This window comes from Gambusia affinis, linkage group LG16 (assembly GCF_019740435.1).
Source record: "Gambusia affinis linkage group LG16, SWU_Gaff_1.0, whole genome shotgun sequence".
Lineage (NCBI taxonomy): Eukaryota > Metazoa > Chordata > Actinopteri > Cyprinodontiformes > Poeciliidae > Gambusia > Gambusia affinis.
The window spans coordinates 22,938,377-22,963,690 of NC_057883.1; the positions used below are offsets into that span (position 1 = coordinate 22,938,377).

General features: G+C 47.9%; 3 protein-coding genes across 5 annotated transcripts; 1 reads left to right on the forward strand and 2 right to left on the reverse strand.

Moving 5' to 3' along the window:
• Positions 1-229: 229 nt before the first annotated feature.
• On the reverse strand, positions 230-13,837 carry gphna (gephyrin a). Of its 3 annotated transcripts, XR_006373113.1 has the most exons (25): positions 13,565-13,837; positions 11,881-11,959; positions 11,752-11,809; positions 11,575-11,667; positions 10,867-10,961; positions 10,701-10,767; positions 10,171-10,440; positions 9,848-9,937; positions 6,298-6,435; positions 5,939-5,981; positions 5,730-5,867; positions 5,554-5,646; positions 5,418-5,473; positions 5,168-5,287; positions 5,009-5,067; positions 4,086-4,239; positions 3,873-3,994; positions 3,721-3,808; positions 3,580-3,653; positions 3,388-3,452; positions 3,173-3,276; positions 1,717-1,813; positions 1,217-1,355; positions 826-1,029; positions 230-656 (listed from the first exon to the last, which is right to left on the reverse strand). XR_006373113.1 is itself a non-coding variant. In XM_044142124.1 (24 exons), exons 1-23 carry the CDS (start codon positions 13,626-13,628, stop codon positions 1,222-1,224), a joined length of 2,301 nt encoding a protein of 766 aa, XP_043998059.1. In that variant the 5' UTR covers positions 13,629-13,837; the 3' UTR covers positions 230-1,029; positions 1,217-1,221. The 3 variants fall into 3 exon arrangements, 2 of the variants coding, with proteins under 2 accessions (XP_043998059.1, XP_043998060.1); XM_044142124.1 differs by having other exon boundaries at positions 230-1,029; XM_044142125.1 differs by lacking the exon at positions 9,848-9,937 and having other exon boundaries at positions 230-1,029.
• A 118-nt stretch (positions 13,838-13,955) lies between these two features.
• On the reverse strand, positions 13,956-19,352 carry gjb9a (gap junction protein beta 9a). The gene is made up of 4 exons (XM_044142127.1): positions 18,831-19,352; positions 16,607-16,812; positions 15,777-16,078; positions 13,956-15,696 (listed from the first exon to the last, which is right to left on the reverse strand). The coding sequence occupies exons 2-4, from the start codon at positions 16,775-16,777 to the stop codon at positions 15,354-15,356; spliced, it is 816 nt and encodes a 271-aa protein (XP_043998062.1). The 5' UTR covers positions 16,778-16,812; positions 18,831-19,352; the 3' UTR covers positions 13,956-15,353.
• A 1,626-nt stretch (positions 19,353-20,978) lies between these two features.
• Positions 20,979-25,011, forward strand: LOC122845732 (protein tyrosine phosphatase type IVA 2-like). The gene is made up of 8 exons (XM_044142128.1): positions 20,979-21,125; positions 22,888-23,018; positions 23,106-23,211; positions 23,278-23,606; positions 23,673-23,765; positions 23,839-23,969; positions 24,385-24,459; positions 24,535-25,011. The coding sequence occupies exons 4-8, from the start codon at positions 23,511-23,513 to the stop codon at positions 24,644-24,646; spliced, it is 507 nt and encodes a 168-aa protein (XP_043998063.1). The 5' UTR covers positions 20,979-21,125; positions 22,888-23,018; positions 23,106-23,211; positions 23,278-23,510; the 3' UTR covers positions 24,647-25,011.
• Positions 25,012-25,314: the final 303 nt, after the last annotated feature.

Sequence of the window (25,314 nt, forward strand, 5' to 3'; positions counted from 1 at the left end):
TTCTGTAAAAACGACCAAAAGATCAGGCAGGAAAAGTAAAGAGAGAGTTCAGTTAGAGGAGGAGTCATGCAAAAACTGAAGCCATTTTAAATTTCCTTCTTTTTAAACAGAATTTATGTTTTTAAATATTATCAACATAAATAAAGAGCAGAAGCAGCTAAGGATCCGGTAAATAAATTAGACACTTCAAGATAAATAAATTTTGACAAATGGACAGAAAGCAATAAAATAAAAATATGGGTTTCTTTTATTTTTCTTCATCGATTATTATTCCTGCTTTTTTTTGCCTCTATATTCTTCCATACATGGCGTTTCCTATGGCATCAAGCTCTAGGCAGATGTTTGATGGAGAGCAGCTGCTGCTCCAACAGGCTGGTTCTGACAGCGGGCCGACCCGGACCTGGAACCCGGGCTCCGGTTCCGGACCGGTTCTGTTCTGCTCATGGCTTCCACTGTTTGGTGTTTCTGAACATCAGCCTTGATCTTTTTATTTCGTGGCAAACTGTGGAGCTCCAGCAGGAAGTGGACGGTTCCCACTCATCATCATCATCTTCATCATGGACAATGGTTTCTATGTGATGAAGGAGCCGAGCGATGAAGGAGGGAGCAGAAACAGAAGAGAAGGAGGAAGAAGAGGAGGAGTCTCTAGAGTTTACCTGCCAGGTAAAACGCACAAAGCAAATGAAGAGGAGATGAAGTCTACTGAGGTGAGAATATTCAACCAGAACCATGGCAATAATAATAAATAGAATATTAATTAAGAATATTAATTGTTATTAGGATAATAATATTACAGAATAAATCTTCTTTTATATTTTTTTTCACATTTTTTTCTCTGTTGAAGTACAGCGAGCTCCTCAGAGAGGATTCAGCCTGCACTGGCTCCGATTGGCTGTTGCATATGACATCACAGCTAATGGCCACCAGATAGACATGCATCACTTCCTGCCCCGCCAACCCCGCCCTTCCTGTCCGGGTGAGACGTCTCCTGGCGTTGCCACGGTGATCGGTAGCAGGTGACGCGAAGGTCTGCAGGAGAAACAGAGAAACATGGCAGACGGATCGTTAGTCCCCCTGCCAGCAGGGGGCGACGGGCGGGACGATGCCCCGCGTGGCCAGCAGGGGGCGACGGGCGGGACGATGCCCCGCGTGGCCAGCAGGGGGCGACGGGCGGGACGATGCCCCGCGTGGCCAGCAGGGGCGACGGGCGGCTCACCTGCATCATAGCCGGCCGATCACCATGACGTCCACCACCTCGCCCTTGTGCAGCTCCACGTACTGCTCGGTCTTGGGCGGCAGCATCAGCAGCCCGTTGGCGCTCCGCATGGACATGAGGCGGCTGGACACCTGGTTCCCTGCAGGACAACAGCATCAGTGCCAATCCGGTTCTGGTTCTGACGGCTGTCTGGGTCACTACAAGTCACCAGCTGGAACTGGTGCCAGGATCAGCCCCAGGCCTCTGGGAGGATTCTAGCCTTTCAGCAGGAAGAAAGCTCCAGCAGAACCAGAACCAGAACCAGGCTCGGTACCAGCGGCCATGATTTAACAAAATGTACATTTAAATATTTTCAGGCCTGATTCTGCAGCAGAAACAAACTTCTTGGTTGAATAAAGATTTTACTTCAGATGTACCAGGCGTATGCAGGCTTTAGGAGCCAACTGTAAGTTTCCTGTCACCCTGAAGGTCAAAGGTCAAAGGTTAAAGCATGAGCTGACCTGTGCTCTGGGCCCAGGGCAGCGGCTCCTGGTGGTGCCAGGTCAGGATGCAGCGGTGGTATTCGGGTCGGGGGTCCAGCTTCACGTCACAGGACAGCTGGACAAAAAGCAACCGGCGTTGCCCAATCCGTGAAACACTTAGCTTAAAGGACTCCACACAAACGGCCTAATTCAAGTCTGAACCTTTGCATGTTTATTGTTTTAATTCTAGAAAGCTCCATGTAACACGCAGCAGCATATTTAAATCAGCTAAGGGGTGTGCTGTGGTGGCGTAGGGGAAAGCGCGACCCACGTTTGGAGGCTTTGAGTCCTTAACTTGGCTGTCGCGAGTTCAATTCCCGGACCCAGCGACATTTACTGCATGTCTTCCCACTTTCCTGTCAGCCTACTTTCAAATAAGGGACACTAGAGCCCACAAAAAAGACCCATGGAGGGGAGAACAAAATAAAATAAAATCAGCTAAAACCGTCCATCCAGGTGGCTAGCTAGCACAGATAGCTTTTATCAATGCTAGCTTTGTGATGCTATCTAGCAGCTAGCACTTGTTCAACAAATGCGAACATATTAAATGGATCACTATCAAACCATTTGCAATAAAGCAGCTTATTGCTTTACCAAGCTGCTAGGTAAAGCAATAAGCTGCTTTACTAAGCAGCTTATTGGTAGCAGCTTTACCAATAAAGTTGCTACCTGAGAATATCTGGAGAGCGCTAACCCTTCACTTTAATTCACAGGCAGCGCTAAGTAGAGCTAACAGCAGCAATTTGAGGCTAGCTGCTATTCACTGGGACAGCTAGCATTAGATCATCCTGAATGCTTCAATAGAAGAAGACTGGACTTCTCTTGTTTCATGGAGACACTTGCAGATCTGACTATGGTTGGAAGTGATAGGATTACAAATCAATCCCCAAACAATCAAACCGATGGCTGTTCTGCTATCAGATGCTACTATCAGATAACTAGAATTAGCTTGCTAGCATTGCCTAGAATTAGATAACTGGCTTATATCTAGCATTAAGTTGCTAGTACTATACTTGGCATTAGCAGGCTAGTAAAAGATAGCTGAATTTTATCTTTCCTACGTAGCATCAGCTGTAAATCTACTATAAATGCAAACATTAATAGCAGACACACCGTCTCTGATGCTGTGGCCAATCTGCTGACCAGACGCCATCTAGCTATGTGACACTTGCTATCTGAAGGTCAAAGGCCCTTCAACACACTGCAGCTCAGCAGCTACAAACTGTTCACTTCTATTATTATTATGATCCACAGCATGAATATGAATCCCCATCGCTGTTAGTACTGGAAGTGGAACAGGATACCAACAGCAAACTGTAGCGCCCCCCTCAGGACTTACAACTTGAACATAAAGATGTGAAGGTTCTCTAGTGACAACAACAAATATCCATTTCTAACTTCAAAACCCAAAGTAAGGTGCTGCAGAGGCCCTTACCCGGGCTTTGATGATGGTGGGCCGGGGGTCCAGAACGCCCTGCATCTTCCTCAGAGCCGGGATCACAAACAGGTTGCAGGTGACCACCGCCGACACCGGGTTACCTGGAGGCAGCGTGACAGGGTGAAAACACACACTGGAAACACACACACACATCCATAGCTCCTGCAGGAAGCATTCTGGTGTTTTCAAAGTAAAAGCATGTGCTGCGTTACCTGGCAGTGCAAAGATGAGCTTCCTGGTTCCATCGATGTCGACGGTGGCGAAGGTGGTAGGCAGACTGTGGGACAGAAACAGTCAACTGACCGAACTGCATCAGGAAGTTCGCTTCAGGGTCAGATGGTTTCAACAGGAACTGCTGCACCTGTAGGGAGAACAAGCCCCGCCCCCACGCCTCATACACTCACCCCGGCTTCATGAAGACGCGTCCGAAGTGGATCTGAGCGTGCAGGTCGATGTCCAGCACCTGCTTCAGGTAATCCTGAGGAAACGACAGGTTAGAGCGGCGCCGGTCGGCCGGAGCCACGCCCACCACAGCCACCGCCTACCTTCTCCCCCATGGACACGCCCCCTGAGGTGATAATGACGTCAGCGCGGCTGATCCCCTCGTGCAGCGCCGACAGCAGGTCGTCAGGGCTGCAAACATAAGCACAGGTGAGCGTCCAGCAGGGGTGCTGCTGCGCACCGTGCACCTCCCTACTTGTCTCCGACGATGCCCAGGTTGATGGTGGGGTAGCCGTGCTCCTGGATGGTGGCCAGCAAGGTGGAGCGGTTCGAGTCCCGGATCTTCCCGGGGTGGAGGTCGTCCTCTGGGTTCAGCAGCTACAGGGAGAGAGGCTGGTGAGTCCGGGTCCAGGTCCGGATCCGGGTCTGGGTCCAGGTCCGGATCCGGGGGACCTCTCGGCAACTGTACCTCATTTCCAGTGGACATGACGGCCACCACGGGGAACTTGTGCACGCTGACCTCGGTGACCCCCACGGTGGCTAGCAGGCCGATCTCTGAGGGACCCATATGGGTCCCTTTGGACAGAACACACTCCCCCCTCCTGATGTCATGGCCGATCGGCCTGGACACACACACGCACACACACACACACTCAGTCAGCTTTCACTCCATGATTTCATCACAATGAGATCAGAAATAATAAAACGATTATAATATAGTAAAACAATCATTACTGATATATTTAAAGTGTGTGATCAACAGGTCACATAATATTCCTGGACTTGTTTTCCTTTCAGTGACTGTTTTAATCCAGTTTTCCATCATTATTTTTAACTCCATCCTTTCCTAAACTAGCTGACATCACGAAAATAAACTGCGGTTTACATGCAGTACCTGGCGGACCACTATGGGGCGCTCGTGGACCAACAACGGTCCAAGGACCAGAGATGGAGAAAGACTGGGTTAGCATTGGTGTTAGCATTAGCCTCATCTAGAAGTCATCTGCTAACTTCCAGATTGAACAAATCTGTTTAGAGATATTTTTTAGCAAACCAGTTTTTATTGTAGAAACAAGTAAATGTTGGAAGTTCACCTAAATCACACGTTATCAGGTAAGTGAAAATTGCTTGTTTAGTTTGACTGAAAGTCAAGTTCATGGACGTAGAATGTTGTTATTGTAGAAACAGTAAAAACTGTATGGATCAATCATCGGACCGATGGATCGATTGATTGATTTTTACAATCTTTACATTAAAAAAAGAGAAAATGTTCTCCTTTTCTACACTGCTGTTCCAGAGGCAACCTGGAGAACCTATTGCTTTGGGGGGTACCTGGTGTTAACATGGCGTTACCATGGTGACCAGACCTTGGGGATACGGTTCTGGGCTCACCTGATGTCCTGTCCTGGCCGGGCCTGGACCATGATCCTCACCTCCAGCTCCTCTGTGCCCTGCGACCCACAAAGGCACCAAAATCAGAACCAGAACCATCAGGCCCAAACCCAAGACGGGCCGGCCAGAACCAGGACAGAACCCGGCATCGGTCCTTACGTCCTCTGACTCCCTCAGCAGCTCCGTGTCCTCCACCTGGACCACGGCGTCGGCGCCACATGGGATCGGAGCGCCGGTTGTGACCCTCATCACCTGACCCGGCATCACGGTGTGGGTGGGCTGAACACACACACAGAGAGACACACACACACACACACACACAGACACACACACACACCGCTGTGAGAGTCTGGCCTGCAGTGGCGCCTCCGGCCAGCAGGTGGTGCCATCAGACTGAAGGTTCTCTGACCTGCTGTCCGGCCTGCGACTCCCCCAAGATGAAACGGTCTCCAGGTCCGTCAGCAGCTGCACACAGAGACACGGAACCGCTCCTCAGTCAACCGGACCTTATCCAGAACTGGCAAAATTCTGCAGAGAGGACTCACCCCGCACGGCATAGCCATCCTTCACCGAGGCCGGGAACGGAGGCAGGTTGTCTTTGGCGTAGATGTCCTGAGCGAGAACCCGGCCCAAACCGTCTGCACAGATCCAGAACTGTTCACCTGGACGTTACCTCACTGCACACGATCAGGCTGCGGTTCTGACCCAAACGGTGACCCACCTCTGTAGTTGATGATCTCGATGCCCAGGATGGGCGTCATCTCCAGCACCGTGATGAAGGCCTTGTCCATGGAGGTCAGCGGGAACGGCGACATGCGGTGGCGCCGCGCCACCTTGCTGATGTCCACGGCGCTGTGGCCTGGAGACAGAACCAGACAGGCTTCAGGTCCGACCCGACCGGACAGGACCGGCGGGTCGGACTGAACTTACTGGCTCTCAGGATGTTCTCATTGCTGCCGCATCGGGACTGGACCTGCAGAACAGAAACGAACAGAACCGGTCACTGAGACAGAACCCGATTAAATCACCTGACGACCCCGAGCCTGAGCAGAACCTGGGTCCGATTGCAGAACCTGGATCCAGGTACTGCACTGGTTGGGCCCCCTCGTCTCAACGTTTAAGTTTGGCATCAACAATATGAAAATATAGTAAAAATGCAGCAGAAGAAGAAAAGAGGAGCATGAGGGAGGACTCCCAGAACCGGAGGGAAACCGGACCCAACACGAAGCAGACCGTACAACCCGGGGTTCTGGAGGTTCTGGTTCTGGTCAGTCAGTGAGGGAGTGTACCTTGGGCGTAGGGCAGGAGGCAGTGGACAGGCGGGACGTCGCCTGCGTCGCCCGCGGCGACTCAGAGGGGGTGGAGCTTAAAGACGCTGAGTCTCGAGGAAGCACCTGAACGCCTCGGGAAATGATTGAGTCTGGGATCTGCGTGCACACACACACAGAAAACACACACACACTGTTTATTACAGAGTCGCGTCTGGATCAGATGAATGAGAAACGATGATTGAGAGCAAATCAGCCTGAAGGTCGGTACACGATCTTCCAAAGCATGACACTGCCTCCACCGTGTTTAACTGCTCCACTGAAACCACGACTAGTTATAAAAATTGACCTAATTTCGGAAATATTTATCTTATATGTAAAAACAATACAGTATTTAGTTTTTATAAACTTGAATCAAATATTTTCAGAGGAATGTCGCCATGTTGTTCATGCTGCAATGCATTCTGGGTAAATGACGTGTAATGGTCCAACTGCCTGGCTCCTCCAGCCAAAACAGTGAGGAGTAACGTTATTAAGCCTTTTTAATTTGAACCGGAGCGCATTGAAACCGATCAGAACGTAGAAAAAACAAGAGGTGATGATGAGAAGGAGCAAACAGAGGAAGAGGAAGAGGAGGCCGTTGGCAAGGATACAGCAAACAGGAAGGGGCGGGACGAACCACCGGCAGTCTCGTACCTTATATGGAAATGGGATCATTGCACTCCAGAAGTGAAGGGGGCGCTATTTCCTATATTATCTGCGGCCTCCCGTTTTTATTTTCTTTTTAAATCTGTGATATATCTTCATCTTTAGAAAGGAGTTTCACTCTCAGTATGTTTTTGAACTTCTCTCTTTTATTTACTTCAGCGTAGATCACAGTTTTTACCAAATTCTGTAGCTTTCGGTGAATTTCTAAATCCGCTCCTTAGTCGCATCTTTTTGGCCCTGCTACTGCGCTATTTCCAAATAAGGTATGACAGTGGTCCGTCCCGTCCCTTCCTGTTTGCTGCAGCGAGGTGAACTTGGGTTCATAATGAAACAATGAATGACACTCACCTTTGGTTGGACTGCGTGATTCGTAAGTACTTCTATAGCTCTGAGTCCGGTTTTGCAACAGCGGTTTAGGCTCCGAACTTTGTCCGGTGGTTTCACATTCAGTACCAGTGATATAGCTCCGTTAGCATTTCCAGTACGAATAGCTCCATTAGCGCTGCTTGTCTTTGACGTCTCTCCCAGTGTCTTTGGCGCTGTGTCCGGTTCGGTATCAGCTGTCCTGTTTAGAGTCCGGTGTGGTGGTCACAGCCACACCGACACCGAACCCCCATGGATCCGGTCGGATCGGGGATGTCAGTACCCAAGCAGTATAGCTCCTGGTAGCGTCCAGCTCTGCCTGTCTCAGCGGCAGCACGGCATTTATTTTTAGTTCGTTAAGGTAAGAATCACCTGTTAAAGGCAGCCTTCCTGTGTTTACTCTGTAGACTCCAGCAAAGAATGGACCTGGTGACGTCATCAACCCATCGGTGAAAAATGGCGACCTCCATGGGCAACAAATATAACAAAAGATGTAAATTTTTGAAGTAATCATGAGTTTTGGCGTGATACAAACAGCAATTTTTTAGGTAATAGGAAAATTGCAACATATTTAGGCAACATGTTCAACTATTCCTGGATCCTTAGAACCGCCCGGTTCTGGATGGCTGTGGCAGCATGTTTGCTTCTGCACGTCTGAGATACATGAATGAAGAACAGAGAGCTTCCGAGAGCTTCTCCAGTACCAGAAAGAACCTCTGGTACTGATGTGATGACTTCCTGTTTGAGTAAATAATCAGATTTTTCTGTATTTTATCAGTCAAAATCTGGCTCAGCTGCACTGTCCATCCATTTTAGAGATGATACCATCATGAGATAATTATATGCCAACCGGGTCACGGGGCCCAAACTTCCCTCTGCAAGCCTCCTGCTCCAGCTCCTCTGGGGGAATTCCAGAGCGTTCCCAGCAGAGGACCATCGTCCCTCCAGCGTGTCCTGGGTCTCCCTCTGCGACTTCCACCGGTCCATTTTCCCCTCATTCATGAACCCAGAAATACTGAAACTGAAGAAGGCACTGTACCCTTTGGAGGCACTGATCCTCATCCCGGCCACTTCACACTCGTCTGCGAACCGCTCCAGCAAGAGATGTAAATCACAACCCGATGAAGCCAACAGGACCACATTATCCACCTAAAGCAGATATAGGATCCTAAGGCCACCAAAACGGATCCTCTCAACACCTTGGCTGCGCCTAGAAATTCTGTCCATGAAAGTAATGAATAGAATCGGTGACAAAGGGCAATCCTGGTGGAGTCCAACTCTCACTGGAAACGAACCCGACTTACTGCCGGCAATGCGGACCGGACTCTGACACCGGTCATACAGAGACCTGACAACCCATATCAAAGGGCCCGGTATCCCATACTCCCAGAGAACCCCCCAACAGGGCTCCAGCAGGGACACAGTCAAATGCCTTCTCCATGTCCACAAAACACATGTAGACTGGTTGGGTGAGCTCCCAGAACCCTCCAGGACCTGCTGAGGGTGTAGAGCTGGTCCAGTGTTCCACGACCAGGACGAAAACCACACTGCTCTTCCTGAATCCGAGGTTCCACTATCCGATGGACCCTCCTCTCCAGGACCCCTGAATAGACCTTGCCAGGGAGGCTTAAGAGTGTGACTCCCCTATAATTGGAGCACACCCTCCGGACACCCTTTTTAAACAGGGGGACCACCACCCCAGTCTGCCAGTCCAGGGGAACTCCCCCCGATGTCCATGCAATATTGCAGAGTTACGTTAGCCAACACAACCGTACAACATCCAGAGCCTTGAGGAACTCTGGACAAATGTCACCCCACCCCCGGGGCCCTGCCACCAAGGAGCTTTTTGACCACCTTGCCGACCTCGACCCCAGAGATTGGAGAGCCCAACCCAGAGTCCCCAGGCTCAGCTTCCACAATAGAAGGCATGTTGGTGGGATTGAGGAGGCCTTCAAAGTATTCTGCCCATCGGCCCACAACATCCCGAGTCGAGGTCAGCAGCACACCATCCCCACTGTAAACAGTGTCGGTGCTGCACCGCTTCCCCCTTGCAAGACGCCGGATGGTGGACCAGAATCGCCTCGAAGTCGTGCAGAAGTCTTTCTCCATAACCTCTCCAAACTCCTCCCAGCCTGAGCTTATGAGCTAATTGTGAGCTAATTACTCAGTGCAGATAATTATACCGTACTGTAAAAATATCCAGTTACAATTCTATCATTTAATTTTAGAATTTTGCATTAAATTTGGTTTCTAACATCAAATCTCTTCATAGCTGCCTTGAATGATTGATGGAGATCAGCAGGTTCATTTACCAGCAGTGTTTGTTGCAGCCGTGAAACTCAGGAACCCAAACAGAGAAGTGCAATGTGGGAGAATCGTCCTGCTGCTTTGATGCAGGTGATCAGGCAGGTGTGTTCTCGCCAACCAATCAGGTGAGGAGTGAAACTGTAACTAGTCAGTACAGCTGAGGAAGAGGAGGGGAAAGATGGCTGCAGCTCACCTGATGGGAACAGGTGAAATGAGAGGGAGGGGCAGGTGTGTTTCCAGGCAGGTAGGGGGCGCCCTTAGCCATGACCGCCACATGATTCGTCTGACCAGCACACACACACACACACACACACACACAGACAGACACATGAATGAGAAGTGAAACACATGAATGAACACAGAATGAAGCTGTGAAAAACATGATTATATTGTCGCTATGGCAACCAGCGTCTCGTTGCAAACCTGGACCTTCAACCTTCCTGCTGCAACTGGTTGGTTTCCAGTTTAAATCTGATGGGCCCCAGCGCTCATGGGGCCCAGCAGCAGCCAGCTCACCTTTGCGGCGATAGCGGCCACAGTGATGTGGGACGAGCCGTGCTGGTGGTGCTGGTGGTGGTTATGCCGTCCTCTCCTCCTGTCCTCTTCGTCTTCGTCCTCTTCCTCGCACTGGGTGCCGCGCTCCATGGTGTGTGTGTTGGCATGCGTATTGGTCAGTAGGGAGGGCATCGGCTCCAGGGCGGCGTGCGTGCATTTAATGCGAACGGCGGCTTCGCGCAGCAGGTCGACGGCGTGAGGCAGAGCGGGGAGGATGAACTGGAAACACTCCTGCAGGAACACGGACATGTTTAGTCCCAGAACTCCCAGAAAGCTTCTCCCAGTTCAAACAGCAGCAGGAAGTTCTCTGAGGGGGAGGATGACCTCCACTGACGCGCTCGTCAGTTCCTTCAAATGTGCCGCCTACATTTGGTTTGGCTTCATATTGCTGAAAATGGCATAATTTGATCTGGATTTCTGCAGTAAAACCACTTTTGAGTCCATGAGATGCAGCAGAACCCGACAAGAACCATGACGAGTCACTACTGCACCTGGGAGCCTTTCTTGCTGCCTGGAAGGTTGATGATCAGCGTTTTACCACGAATACCACAAACTGGCCTGGAATGAGTGCAGAGGAGCCAACATTAGATCAAGCAGGTACATCACACACACACACACACACACAGAGAAGGCTGCAGTGGACTTCATGAGCCTCACCTGGAAAGCATTCCCAGAGGAGTAACATTGAGGGATCCCATCAGCATGGCCAGAGCCATCCCTGGGGCCTCTCGCTCGATCACCTCCCTGGTCGCCTGCAACATCGGTGGGATGACTTCATTCATAGGACGAACATTTCAGAAACATTCCTGCTTACCGAGCCGACAGATGGGTCACAAGAAAAAGATGCAAATTAGCCACCAAGGATTTGAGAAAAATCAAGTATGAAGCTACAGGAACCCTTTATCTATGGCCGCCTTCATGAGGTGGAACACAGCCTGGCTAACATTATATGCTAGCGCCTTGGCTCACGCTACATCACAGGTGTCAAACTCCAGTCCTCGAGGGCCGCAGTCCTGCAGTTTTCAGATGTGCCACAGGTACAAAACACTGGAATGAAATGGCTTAATTACCTCCTCCTTGTGTAGATCAGTTCTGCAGAGTCTTGCTAATGACCTAATTATTCTATTCAGGTGTGGTGCAGCAGAGACGCATCTAAAGGTTACAGCACAACGACCCTTGAGGACGGGAGTTTGACATCCCTGCTCTACATGCTAGCAGCCTGGCTCACTCTACATGCTACGAGGATTGTTTCTGCCACAGTAATGTTTGGTTGGCGCTGCAGCCTATGGACTTGCTGGGTGAGTGGAACTGGGAACCATCACGGTGGATTCCTCTGAAGCAGGGAATGTCAGCCTGTACTGGTACCTCTGGTGTAACATCTCGTGGTGCAAAACCAGTTCCTCCTGTGGTCAGAATGAGATTCAGCTCCTGCTCATCACACCACTCCAGAAGAGTTTCCTGCATGGAAGAAAACACATGAACCAAGTCAGGAACATCTCCGCTTCCTGCACCAGCATCTGAAAGACACCAAGGAGTCCGTACCTTGATTTCCTCGATCTCATCTGGAACTATTTTATAGGCTGCAATGACTCCTCCCAGCCTGCAGGGGGAGACGACAGTGAGGGTCAGAATGTGAAGGCGTGCAGCGCCGGCGTTCATGAGAGGACTCACAGTGACGGGTCATGGACCAGGTCCTTCAGGTTCACTCCACTCCTGTCTTCTGCCAGGTTCTTGAAGCAGCTGTCACTGACTGCAGGGGAGAGAGGTTTGGTTGGTTAGAACCAGAACCGTTCTGCTCGAGTTTTTCTAGACCCATCAGGTCAGAACCAGAAGAGTTCTGCATTCTGGACTCCTGATCCTTTAGCAGCACATCTCAACTCAGGTTCTGGTCTTCTGGTCCTTCGGATAATTTCTGACAGTTCTGGTTCTGTCCTGAACCTCATCTTTATCTCTTCCTGGTTCTAAAGGGAACCACATCACTTGATTGGACTGAAACGACTGTTAGAACCAGCTGGGAACGTCTTCAGTCACACTGAGCAACGAGTTCATGAGCCTTCCTGGAGTTTCAGCTCACAGTTCAGGTCCAGTTGGGTCCACCACGTTTTAATGTCAGATGGATCATTTATGCAACCGGATCCAGAATAAAATCTAGAAATATGAATATTTGCTATAGAAATTTTAGATCCAGAACTTTTCCAGACTTTTTTAAGAACCTTTTAGACCCGGTTCCATCAGAATGTTTTGGGCCCTGTTCCATCAGCAGTGATCCAGAGCTGAGTAAGGAGAGACGGGCCGGCTGATACCAGAACCAGAGCAAACACAGAGGACCCACCGGGCCCAGTTATCTCCCTCCTGGTCTGTTGGGGTGGTTCTGAACCGGGTTGGGTCCAGTCCGGCTCTGGATCTGTGCGCTGCTGCGATTACTGTTTCCATGTTGGCTGATTATTATTCAATGCTGTAATTAACAAAACACCGCCTTGTTTGGAGTGGCCTAGTCAAAGTGTGGACTTAACTCCTCCACCTTCTGAAATCAGTTCAACATAGCAGGTCAAAGGTCATCTTCAGTGACGTCAGAGACTCAGCTGTTAGTGGGTGTGAATACTTTTTCGGTCAGGATGGAGAAATTAATTCAGGAATTAAATCATAATAATTTCAGTTACTGCAGCCTATGGGACCCAACCGGGCCCAGCTCCCGGCTTTGGTTCCGAAGCAGCTGGGTCGAGCCTCGGTTTTGCCCTCACATGTTTTAATCATTTGAGACGTGGTTAATGATGCTTGCGGACCATTTCCGCTTTAACCGGGTCGGCTGGTTCCGAAGGTTCGGTTTGCGTGTGCAGAACCGCGGCGGCGGTCGGAACCAGCACATCTGCAAAGGGACATGAATAATGCAGCTCATGTAGGAGCAGAGCGCTCCAACGCGAGGAAACATGATGTTCAACCCGAACCAAGCTGGACCCGTTAAGCTCAGCGGAACATTTCAAAATAAAAGCCTGCCAGGGATTTCTAACGGTCCCAGCCCGTAGGAAGAGGCGCTCGCCTTTTGTTTTGAAAGTCCAAACCGGGGTTTCTTCTCCCGTCTGTCTGCCTAAATGAAATATCCCAATCCGCTCACATTTCTGCTCCAAACACACATTTACCTCAATAACTAACGTTTCCATGCAGATATGAACCAAATCCCAGACGAACCGAGCCCGCATGTGTCCGAACCGAACCCAGAGCTCAGCCCGAACCGCCGGTTAGCTCGCTGCTAGCCGAGCCGCTCCGCAGAGCTCGTAGCCCTGATCGTGACAGCCGTCATAAAACAGCCCCGGTCTGCAGCGAACCGGGGCGCTTCGGGTCGGAACTGCGGACCTACCAGTCAGGATTCCCACTCGGGTCTGATGGTCGTGGTTAGTGAGCACCATCCCATCCGCCGCCATGTTTCCAACCTCTGTCTGCACCGTGACGGCTCATACGTAGCGGCGGGGGAGGGGGGAGGTTCCGCTGCACCTCTGGAGGACAGGCCGAACCGAACCGAACCGAGACCAGCTGGATGGTCCCCGTTTCAGAACTGATGGACCAGAACCAGCTGCTGATTCTGTGACTGTTCAGAAGTTCCGAAGTCGGGCCAGAACCGGCTCTAGCAGAGGCTCTAGTTGGATCATAAACCACAGAACTGGATCGGTTCTGGACCAGAAGTTTATGAGTTGTTGACACATTTGCTTATTTTTGTTCTATTCTGATTCATTTTACATGAAAGGAAATGTTGACATGTTTGATGTTTTGTCAGGACATGAAAGTAAAACTCATTTCAGTTTTATTTGATTTCTGCAACCAATCCACAGTGAGTACCAACTAAAGGTTTTCTAAAATCAGTTCAGTTCATTTCAGTCGATCCAGGATCGGTCAGAGCCCTCAGCCCACAGCATGACTCCTCCCATCGTAGCCCAGCGACAGCCGGACTGGTTTCCAGGACAAACCGTCAACAAACCCTCGAAAAAGACACAATATACATAATCCATCATAAAGCATGGGGAGAAAATAGCTGCAGACGATTATAATTTAGTTTCTAAAAATGCTCCCTGCTGCTTTTACAACAGAGTTTTATAGCCAAAACGGTTTAAATTAGAGAATAAATTCTTGTGACGATAGTCATAATAACTAGAAAAAAATCACATGATGTTAGGAGAGAGAAGTAGGAATGTTTAGAGAATTGTATCATTAAAATGAGAAATGCGGAGCATCTTGTGACGTTTGGAATAAGGAAATAATTAATCAGTATGAAATTATTCATAAATCATTCTGACAGCAGAATGATTTATGAATCTGTCAGCTTCATCATGATTCTGATGAAGCTGACAAATTAAACCTACAGGCTTTCCTCACTGAAACAATTCATCTACACAGTTTTTTCTGCCTTTAGCGTTTTTATTCTCATAACATTTTGACTCTGTTGTCACCATAAATTATTCTCATTCTGGCTGTAAGCTGGACCGGAGGCGGAACCGCTCCAGGCCAGTACCTATAGTAGAACCCGGGTGCCACTTGCCTGGTACCAGGATGCTGCTGGTTGTTCTGGCAGCAACAGAACCAACAGAACCAGGAATGGGCCCGGTGGGCTGCATCAGACAGCTACCAGAGCACTCTACAGTCTGAGGAAGGCAGTGCACACAAACACCTAAGGCCTGACCTTTGACCTCGGGCCTGACCATGACCTCTCGCTGTTTGTTGTTTCTAACTAATTCTGCTTTTTCTGTAGCTACAGACATGACGTAGCTACACTGGGTCTAGAAGCGACCTGGATTTGCTCCGGCCCAGAACCTTTGGTATAGAGTAAATATGATGCTTTAACATGAAGTTAGGTGGTCGTCTGTCATGGGAGGACGGTAACCCTTGGTTGTCTGAAGTCGTTACATTATGTGACTTCTTTGGTCTCATTGGATGAATAAATTATAAAGATGCACCAGATGCAGTTTTCTGATAAACAGTCATTAAGCAAGGCTAGCTGTAAACCCAAGCAGAGCTGAGAGTTTTGTTCTGGTACCAAAATGTCCATCCAGCCTCCCCTTGGGAGAAGCAGCAGTTCCTCCTGAAGGAGAACCCTTAAAGTTCTTGTTTCCTTGATCCCAGGCTTTCGGTCTTCCTGTTTTCCACCGGTCTCTGTGCTACAGCAGGGTCGTTTTCTGTCGACCCTCAGTCTTCTCCCGCTTGCTTAAACTCAGCTGGCTCTCTGTTAGCGTCGGGTCCACCCTCCGGTACTGGGACCTGGGAGGTGCGATGGTGGTGAGTTCATGTTGGTCGGCGAACACAACCCTCTGGTTCTCGTTTCGGATGTTTATCACTTTCAGGATGCGCTTGCCGATAAGGTAAATCATCTCAAGGATGCACATTAAGATGCAGATGGCGCTGGACACAACCATGAAGAGCATGAAGATCTTCTTCTCTGTTGGACGACTGATGAAGCAGTCCACGGTATTGGGACACGGTGCCAGGGAACACTTGGAGAGTCTGCAGAAAAAGTAGAGCAGATTGAACCAACTGAAGAACAGCACTGTTGTCTTTGCCAGCAAGTAAAGTCCAAAGCTTACTTGGGGAGGTCATATCCATGGTAGATCCGATACAGAATATAGAGAAACGATGTGTCAAACCCAGCTTTAAAGACCAAGCTCACTAGATACGTCCACCACAGACCTCCTCTCTTCTTGCCGGGGTTGGCATAAAGGTGAGAGCCTGGGTGCCCCTCCATGTACTTCTTGTCCTTCCCCTCACGGTATTTAACATGAGCCATTACCATCAGAGACGGGCAGGTGACGAAGATCAGCTGCAGCGCCCACAGACGGATGTGGGAGATGGGGAAGATATGGTCGTAGCAGACGTTGTTACAGCCAGGCTGAAAACAGGTCAGACATGTTGAGTTCTGGACTGCACAAGAAGGAGAGCAACCAACTAGAGCAGAAACACATCATGACAACAGAAAACCTTCGGAATACCAGAGAGAACCTCCTGAAACTCCACCATGGACAGAAACTACGGTAGCCTCTGAGACCCGAACATAAACTAGGTCAGCATGACTGGTTATAGAGCCAGCTGTGGAGTGAGGGATGAATCAGCCTGATGCTGTTCCATCTGAAGGCCAGCAGGGTACAGCATCTAGCAGGAAATAAATTATGACTTTGACCAGAGTAAAATATCTTTAAACAAGGATGTTTCTAGAGCTGGATGCCATCTTAAGGGGGGTGGAGTCCTAAGCTGCATCCAGGCTGTTTAGCCAAAGGTCTTGATGAAGAGCAGGAAGGTCTGAACTAGGTTTTATCGGGTCAACTAAAGGTTGCTATTTAGAGTCACCCACTGTTCGATCAGGAACCTGTTGGTCCGCCACTTTGACTCACATGTTAAGATGTGTTAGTGTGGAGCTCACCTGTTTGGTGTTGCACACAAAGTCCTTACTCTCGTCTCCCCACACCTTCTGGGCCGCCACTACGAACACCATGACCCGGAAGACAAACACCATGGACAGCCAGATCCTCCCGAAGGCCGTGGAGTACCTATTGACCCCGCTCAGCAGATTCTCCAGTCCAGACCAGTTCATCCTGCTGTGTTAGGGTTCTGGGACACACCCGGGCTCTGATTGGGGACAGGAGACAGGAGACATCATGATACACCTGCCTCTTCGGTCCAACAGGTTTGGTTCTAGAGCATCTGGGTGACGTTAATGCCTTTGTCTCCATTGTTGCTCTGGCCAATCCCTCAAAACATGGTTCAGACGTTTGATTAAGAGGTTCTGATCCGGTTCTGACCTGGATCATGGTGTTGTTCTAAGGAACTTGGAAATGTTTCTGTATTCTCAGACCTCCAGACGGCATCTGGCCGCTCAGAGTTCTTGTTCTGGGAAAACCCTTTAACAGGTTTCTTCTTGTTAAGGGGAATTGCTACATGAAGCAAGCATGTAAGCATGTCGCTACATGCTTGCATGCTCACACGTAACGACATGCGAGCATGTCACTACATGCATGGATGTCACTGCATGCTCGGCCTGGGGACTCATGCAAAGTGCAGTTTGCTGTATTTCCCCAGAAACTTTTCCAGCTAATTTGAATGAACTGAACTTGATTCTCTGGCTGATAACTGGAATCAACTGGAACGACTGGACGATTGAAGTGAAACCATTCCTTTTGGAAAGAGCATCAGTACGATGTGTTGTGAATTGGTGCTATAGAAATAAACTACATTGAATGGAAAATCAATTTCTATGAATGTGTTTGTTTATTGGTAATATCTACATTTCGATGGTCAAAATGGCTGAGTATACGCATTTTCTGTTAAAACGAGTTTCACAGCATTGCACTGTTTCACAGCATGAACGAAGCAGGCTGTGTTAATATTAAAAGAGGGCGGTTGTTTACAAGCAGGTAAGCTTGGGTAATTTCCAGTAAACCATCTGGAGGAAGCAAAGCGAAGGACAGAGAGCTGGTTGTTTCCAGCTGTACGCGTTGTACGTACCTTGATATTCAATCAAAAGGAAAAAAATGCATTTATTGGATTTTTCATTATCTAGCCAGCTTTGCTACTAACAAAATTGTGGACAAACATTGTGTACACACATTTCAGACAGTCTGTGGGTGAGAACATGTCCGTCCTAAACTTGGCTATTGTTGGGTCAGTTTACTTTTGTTTATTTGGCAGCTTGGTGCTTTTTCTGTGAGCTAACTGTGACAATGTAGTGAAGCTAGCTAAAACATGCAGTGAAGCTAGATGGGGATCCATTGGGTCCATGCAGTGATAGTATTATTGTATCCTCTGATAATATCCTCCAGGCATCCCTGATCACTAATATACATTGTTAAAACACCTGTTGACTTAAACAGTCTAACATGCTTAATGAATGTGTGTGGCATATTTAGTCCTTCAGCCGTAAATGCGCAGGGGCAGACTGTACTGTGCCTCACAGATAGGGGGCAGCGCTGAGCCCGATAGGCAGAATAAACAACAGCTGCTCTTTTCTATGCATCAAAGAGACTTAAAACGATGGTCTCGGTTAACGCTGCCAGATTCAAAAATGAACAAAGAAAACAAGAAACTCTTATTTACACAGTCACACGCAAATAAAATTAAATTATACACAAAATGTAACCTTAAGCAGAAAAAGAGATGTCAGCCTAAAAAGCATTAACATAAAAAAGTCAAATTTAAACTTATACGTTTGTAATTTAGTTTTATTTCCAGACTTTCTGTCTGGAAGTAAATGTTATTATTGTTCAACATTTGTTTATTTTACTGAACTGCTGCTTCATCTCACTGAAGGAGAGGAACTGGTCCAGCCTGCTTTGATAAACTATCTGGGACCAACAAACCAGAACTCAGAGGCTCAGTGGGTTTGAACCCGAGGTTCTGCTCACATCCACAAGGTTCTGAAGGAACCCATGATCAGCTTGTGGATGTCTCTAACTTACGACCAGAATTGGGCCCGGTTCTGGAGCTGGTGACCAGCCCAGCAGAGGTTTCCTCAGGAAGCTGCTGGGAAAGAAGCTTTCTCATCTCGCTGATGGAAAACTTTCTGTAAAACTCTCCTGGATTTCAGGTTCCTGTGTGGTTCTGACCCAAACCCAGTAAAAAAGATAAAACCCATATCAACAGAACCTTACCTGGTACTAGACGTCTCAAACAGCCAGCATGTGGAACAGAGGAAACTCTGGATTGTCTCTGCCCTGTGAAAACCAGTCGGAGCAGCAGCGACGTCATCAGTCTCACATCAGCACAAAGGCTGGGCAAATCCCGACCACAGACTCCCCGCCTCCAGCAACTGCACTCAGAGCAACTCAGAGCAACTCAGAGCAACTCGGAGCAACTCAGGACAACTCAGAGCAACTCAGAGCAACTCAGAATAACTCAGAACAACTTCAGAAAACGTCAAATGGAGTCGTGCCACTTAAAGGGCCAACGCCTCTTTTATGGGGGAGGAGAGGAGCCACACCCAGCAGGACCTGCTGACGGAGACCAGATGTTCACAAAACCAGAACCTTACTGGACCAGAACCTCTGCAGTCCATCCAGACTCAAAGTTCTCACATAATCAGAGGAAACGGCTCTGAGCTTCATGGCAAAGGGTATGAATACATACGGAAATGTGATTTCTTGGTTTTCTACTTTTAATAAATTTGCATAAAATTCAAAACTGATCATACTGGAAAAGCTGGAACATTTCAGCATGTGGAGAAAGTGAAGCACTGTGAATACTTTCTGGATGTTTATCTCAGAACAGAATCAATAAAATATAATTTTGGTTCGATTCTTTGGAATATTTAATGCTTAGTTTTCTCATCCTGGTTGCACTAAAACCACTTCTGTTTGTTTTGCTCTAGATCTCTGATTTATTTTCTGTTTTAGTGTTAAATACTGTTGAGATCATTTTAGAGTAGGACTTTCATGTTGACACTAAATGTAGCCTGTAATGCTACCTCATGGCTTTCCTCCAGTCTTCACCATAACCCTGCGCTGTCTGACCATTTTAATAAGCTTTCAGTTTATTTAACCGAGTATTCCAAAGCTGGGAGAAATGTTCACCATAGCACACCTTTATCAGGCTGCGCTGATGTTCATATTGTTACTTCCTCATTAAACAATGAAGCCCTTTGTGAAAGAAGCTGCTTACCACAGGAGGTTGATTCCCTGGTTTAATTCAGAACGCTAGAAAACTGGAGGAAATGCCACCACATTATTACATTAAATTACATTATCACAATGTGTGTTAATATTGATATATTACAAATTATATTGTTATAATTCGAAGTAATTAGTATGTGGAAGAGTAAGAACAGCAATACAGGTGCGAGGTTCAATCACCTTATTTTACTTAACTTCAGCAGAGATCAACAGAGTTAGAAATTTGATTTTACATCTTTTTAAAAAACAAATTAATGCTGTCAACATGTCTCTTGGTCAGACACAAGAAAACTGTTATAGTAAAATACAGGGAGAATGTATGTAATTCACTCTGAATCTGTCTGGATAATTAGATGGAACTTATTACATATTTTTATGATGTACCTAGTATGGAATATGTTTGTCTTTTATTTTGGCAAAGTGCCTTGAAGCAACATTTGTAAACAGAGTTGAAATTGAAAGATGAATACATGCTGGTTCATGTGTAAAAACTGCTAGATTGCGATTACTAAGAAAAAAAACGTTTTTATGACAAAGTTATGGATGAACCTTAAATAAGTCAGGCATTTTGTCGGAGCTACATTCCCTGCTGAGAGGCTCTTTTCTCAGTTGTAACCATGTGGTAGCGCCTACAAGTTGGTCCCCTCCCATATGGCGGCGTTCTATCAGATTATCAGACACCGTCAGAATAGCATACATGCAGAGTACGCACGCATGCGCATTAAGAAGTCCGACCTCAAAGGAGCTATCAGTTCAGCATACGCGACAAGTTATGACGAAAACAAGTGATTAAATTGTTTTCAATAATAACTAGATAGATATACAAGCATGGTCGTGGTTTCAATGTGTAGTTAAGGCAGCTAGCTGCAGCTGCAGTCAACTACAACACACGCCCGTGTAAAACTCATTAATCTACTTAACCGCTAAGTCAGGACGTCATACAGCTGTTAATAGCAAAGTGTATGACGATCTACGTCATGATTCTATGTTGCTGATTAAATAAAATCGTATGGTAATGACAGCGTATACTTGTCTGTTAGATATAGCCGTCAGTTCTTGCTAAGCGTATGACGATCTGACAGCGTATGCTGTTCAGAGCAGCGGCCTTATTGACGAAGGAGTCAGTAAACTGGGGGAAACCAGGCGACTTTTATTTTGGAAACTAAGTGAGCGGAAGTCGTATTCCTGCTACGCTTATATCCCTGTCCAACATGTCTCCCTCGCAGAGGAGTTTGTGTTAGTAGTGTGGGTTTTTTCTCCGTGGATCCTCCGCCGTGTGTGAGTATTCCTGTGGGTTTGACGTGTTTTAGGTGTGTCGCAGCGCCGGCCGGTGTTGTGTATCCTCCGGTGCCCGTGGTAACAAGGTCACCGGATCCTGCCCTGAGCTCCGGGCTGGGAACATGGAGGTAGATGACCTGTTTTCAGAGGAGCTGTCCGGCTGCGCGGCAGCGGACCGGGTAGGGAGCTCGGTTCTTGATGTCGGAGTGTGGACCGTGGGCGGTAGAACCGTCTCTGGGTTATTTTTAACGGTACCGCAGCTTTCTCTGACCCCACCAACGGAACCAGGGTCGGGTTTGATGATCATACCTCACCGACCTTTGGGGGTCTGACCTACTTTAATGTTAGTCCTCAAACTGATCCGTTTCTCCGTTCGGGTCTTCACGCGTCTCTTTATTTCTACGTGACAAACCAACTGGGAATTTGACATGAATCCAGTTAAGATTATCATCTGAATTAGGGGCGCTCTCCTCTGCTGTGATTGGTTGTTTTGATTCTACGCATATATAGAACAATGGCAGATCTAGGCTACACCTCTCTGCTTTATTTACCATTTGACAGAGGGGGGTTAAAGTGCCCCAACTTTAAATTTTACTATTTGCCCACACAATTAAGGACTATCATGTTCTATTTTGCAGATAAAGATAATCCACACTGGGTAGAACTTGAGTCTCATAACGTAAATTTAGCTCTTCCATTATTCATAAACTCCAACACTCCAAAGAAGTTACAGAAATATATTACAAATCCTATTCTGAAAAATATGACTAGAATCTGGCAGGATGTTAGAAAATACTTGAGGAGCCAAACAGCATGTTCCAATTTAGTCCAATATGGGGTAATCAGCTGGTGGGGCAGAAAGAACGTTTAAGCTCTGGTTATTTATTGCAAGGCATAAAAAGTATTGGTGACCTTTACTTTTAAAAAGTATTGGTGACCTTTACCCATCAAATTCTGATATTGTTTTTGTCATTTGGAGAGTTACAAACCAAATTCAAGCTAGATTAAAAAGCATTATTTCAAATTTCTTCAATTGAGAAGTTTTGTCAAAGCAAATTACAGTAATCTAAACAAGCACCCCTTTACATAGTTTGAAATATTTATGATACAGAATAAATCAAGAAAGGGCATTATATCAGACTTTTATAATGTACTGATCTCTAACTCGTAGAACTCAAATAATAAGCTTATAAACTGAAATATGGACCTATCATCAAATATTAGTGATGATAGGTCTGGGAAAATAGCCATCTTAGAATCCTACAATTTAAATGGCAAATGTGTGTTTATGTACATTTAATTAAATATAATGACACCCAGATCTTTGCGTAAAGTGGAATTCTAAAGAGACTCTAATACACTGCATGTGGGAATGCAGACGAATCAATGCATTTTGGACAGAGGTGAAAGATATAATTGAAAGAATTCTCTTAAAGCAAATCTCACTGGATCCTAAATTGTTCCTGTTAGGTTTATATCCTGAGAAGCAAAACTTTAGTAAATCAGAATGTACTTTTATAGGTATAAGCTCATTATCTGCAAAAGAATGCATTGCTTTGGCTTTAAAGCAGATGACGTCTAATTTGACGCTAGAAAGAATAACATATTAGGAAATCCAAACAATATCTATATGAAAGGATTTGGGTCCTTTCATTAATTTTATTAAGGACTTAGACTTGTCAAAGGGTTTGTTTGTGTTTTGATTTGCTGGAACCTGCAGAGTGCCATGTGGAATAGATGTGTACAATGTTCTGTGCGGCAGGTCAGCGCTGGGCCAGCAGGTCGAGTCAGCCAGAACCGCAGCAGCATCATCAATGGTGTGTTTACATCCGAGAGCCGTCACGTTCTGCTGTGCCCGCTCAATGACCTCTGACCTAATCAGCTGGCATCACGGTGAGTGTTTGTAGCAGCTACTTCTGCTGCTAGCTGCAGCGGCTACAGTAGCAGCTAGTAGCTGCTGCTGACGTTGCTGTCCTGCAGGCTGCACCTGCATGGCGTTTGCGAGGCTGGGAGGAGCGTTCTGCCAAGCTCAGCACCTGCTGCTCATCGTGGACAAGTGAAGAGGAGGACTCGCCGTCTCTCCCAGGTCAGTGACTCGGCGCTGCAGCTGCAATGCATCATGGGTGATTACTAATGAGCGAGGTGTGTTCAGGTCCAACCGCCGTCCTGTCGAAGACATATGAAGACGAGCCAATCGTCAGCCTGTGCCGTGTTGTGGAGGCGGAGCTTCTGGTGCCAGCCAATCCTCGCCGCTCCTTCTTCTCTCTAGAGGAAGAAGCCGATCCAACGGCCAGTCCCTGTTGCCAACCGCTGACCGTCCCGCTGGTTCTGATCCGGTTGTGGTTTTGATCCGCTGCTAGCAGCTAGTCGGTCCAGACGGTGAAAATGAACCGCCCGGCGCCAGTGGAGATCTCCTACGACTGTCTGCGTTTCCTCATCACGCACAATCCCACCGACGCTCAGCTGGGGAAATTCATTGAGGTATGGACCCGACCTCTTTTGTTCCTGGTTCTGGTCCTGGTTCTGACCCGCTCTGTCCTCCTACAGGAGCTGAAGGCGTACGGCGTTACCACCCTGGTGCGGGTCTGCTCTGCCACGTATGACCGGGCGCCGCTGGGCCAGGAGGGCATCCAAGTTCTGGTGAGACCCGACAGATCCTCCCGTCACGCCGATCGGGTCAGCCTTCCTCCTCCTGAACCGCTTGTCTCTGCAGGATTGGCCGTTTGATGATGGCTCTGCCCCCCCGGAGCAAGTGGTTGATGATTGGCTGAACCTGCTGCAGGTGAAGTTCAGGGAGGAGCCGGGCGGCTGCGTGGCGGTGCACTGCGTGGCCGGACTGGGCCGGTCAGTACAGCATGGAAACACACCGTCACCATGGAAACCACCTGCTCATACCGACAGATCTGGCGTTGGGATAATCAGTAGTTGTGGAAAAAAAAATCAAACCTTAAAATGAAAATTAATCCTGAACAAAATCAAACTGAAAAGGAAAACTGTTAAACGGTAAAACGTTAAAGCCTGCAAGCAGAGAAGGTCCATGAAGGAACGCTGAAACACTGACTGCTACAGCTGCACTGTGTGACAGAATCAGAACACAATCAGAGAAACGGGTCAGCTAATCCTAACGCTGTGAATGAACCAGAAGCAGGCTGAATCCTACTGCCAGCCAGAGACCCGTTTCGGCTGAACCCAGACCTGATGGAGGTTCTGTTAAAGGTTCTTTTAAAGGTTCTGAACTAACCCTGCTGTGTCTCCCCAGCGCTCCGGTTCTGGTGGCTCTGGCGCTGATTGAGTGTGGGATGGAGTACGAAGATGCAGTCCACCTCATCAGACAGTAAGGCTTCTGCTATTGGTGCCGGTTCTACTGCTGGCCCGGTTCTGAGCGGATCTTCTTCTGTATGTGTTACAGGAAGCGGCGCGGCGCGCTGAACGCCAAGCAGCTGCACTTCCTGGAGAACTACCGACCCAAACTCTGCCTGCGCTCCAAGGATGCCAATGGCCAGAGCTGCTGCCTGCAGTAGGCCCAACAGAACCGGGTCGGCAGAACCCTCCTCCTGGAAACCAGTTTCGATCCATTCCTCGTGCAGTTCAGACCCGATTCTGCTTGTTCTGATCCGTTCGTCCTCACAGCTGTCCACCAGCCTCCGTCTGCTCCTACAGCCCCCCCCCCCCGCTTGGTTTGACCTTTGACCCCTCCTCATTCCTCTGGTTCTGATCCAGAAATGTTGAATAAAGTTGTTTATGCTGAAACTTCTCTAGTGATCCCTCCAGAACCTCTAGAACCCACCTACAGGTCGCCACAGTCAATTGTGGCTTTTTCCATGTAATGTCCAACTTCCTGTGAAAGAATTTAATATGGACCTTCAAAATAAAGTTACTATCTAAATATTTAGAATTCAGTTTGTGACAAAAAAATGGTTAACGATCCAGAAATGGCAGCCATGTTCGACCCGACCTGAAGGCCCGTAGAACTTGGCCAGCCGCAGGAAGGAGGCGGAAACACACCAGGTTCTTCTGATCCTGGCAGATTCTGAATCAGATGAGAAACGGTTAGCATTCAGAACCATCTCTGAAGTTGTCCAGAACCGGTCCAGAAGAACCAGAACGTCTTCAGGCCTCAGCTTAGGTCAGAGGTCATGGTTCAAGATTTCCTCCAGGGGCCGCTCCTGCTGCAGAACCTCCAGTGAGT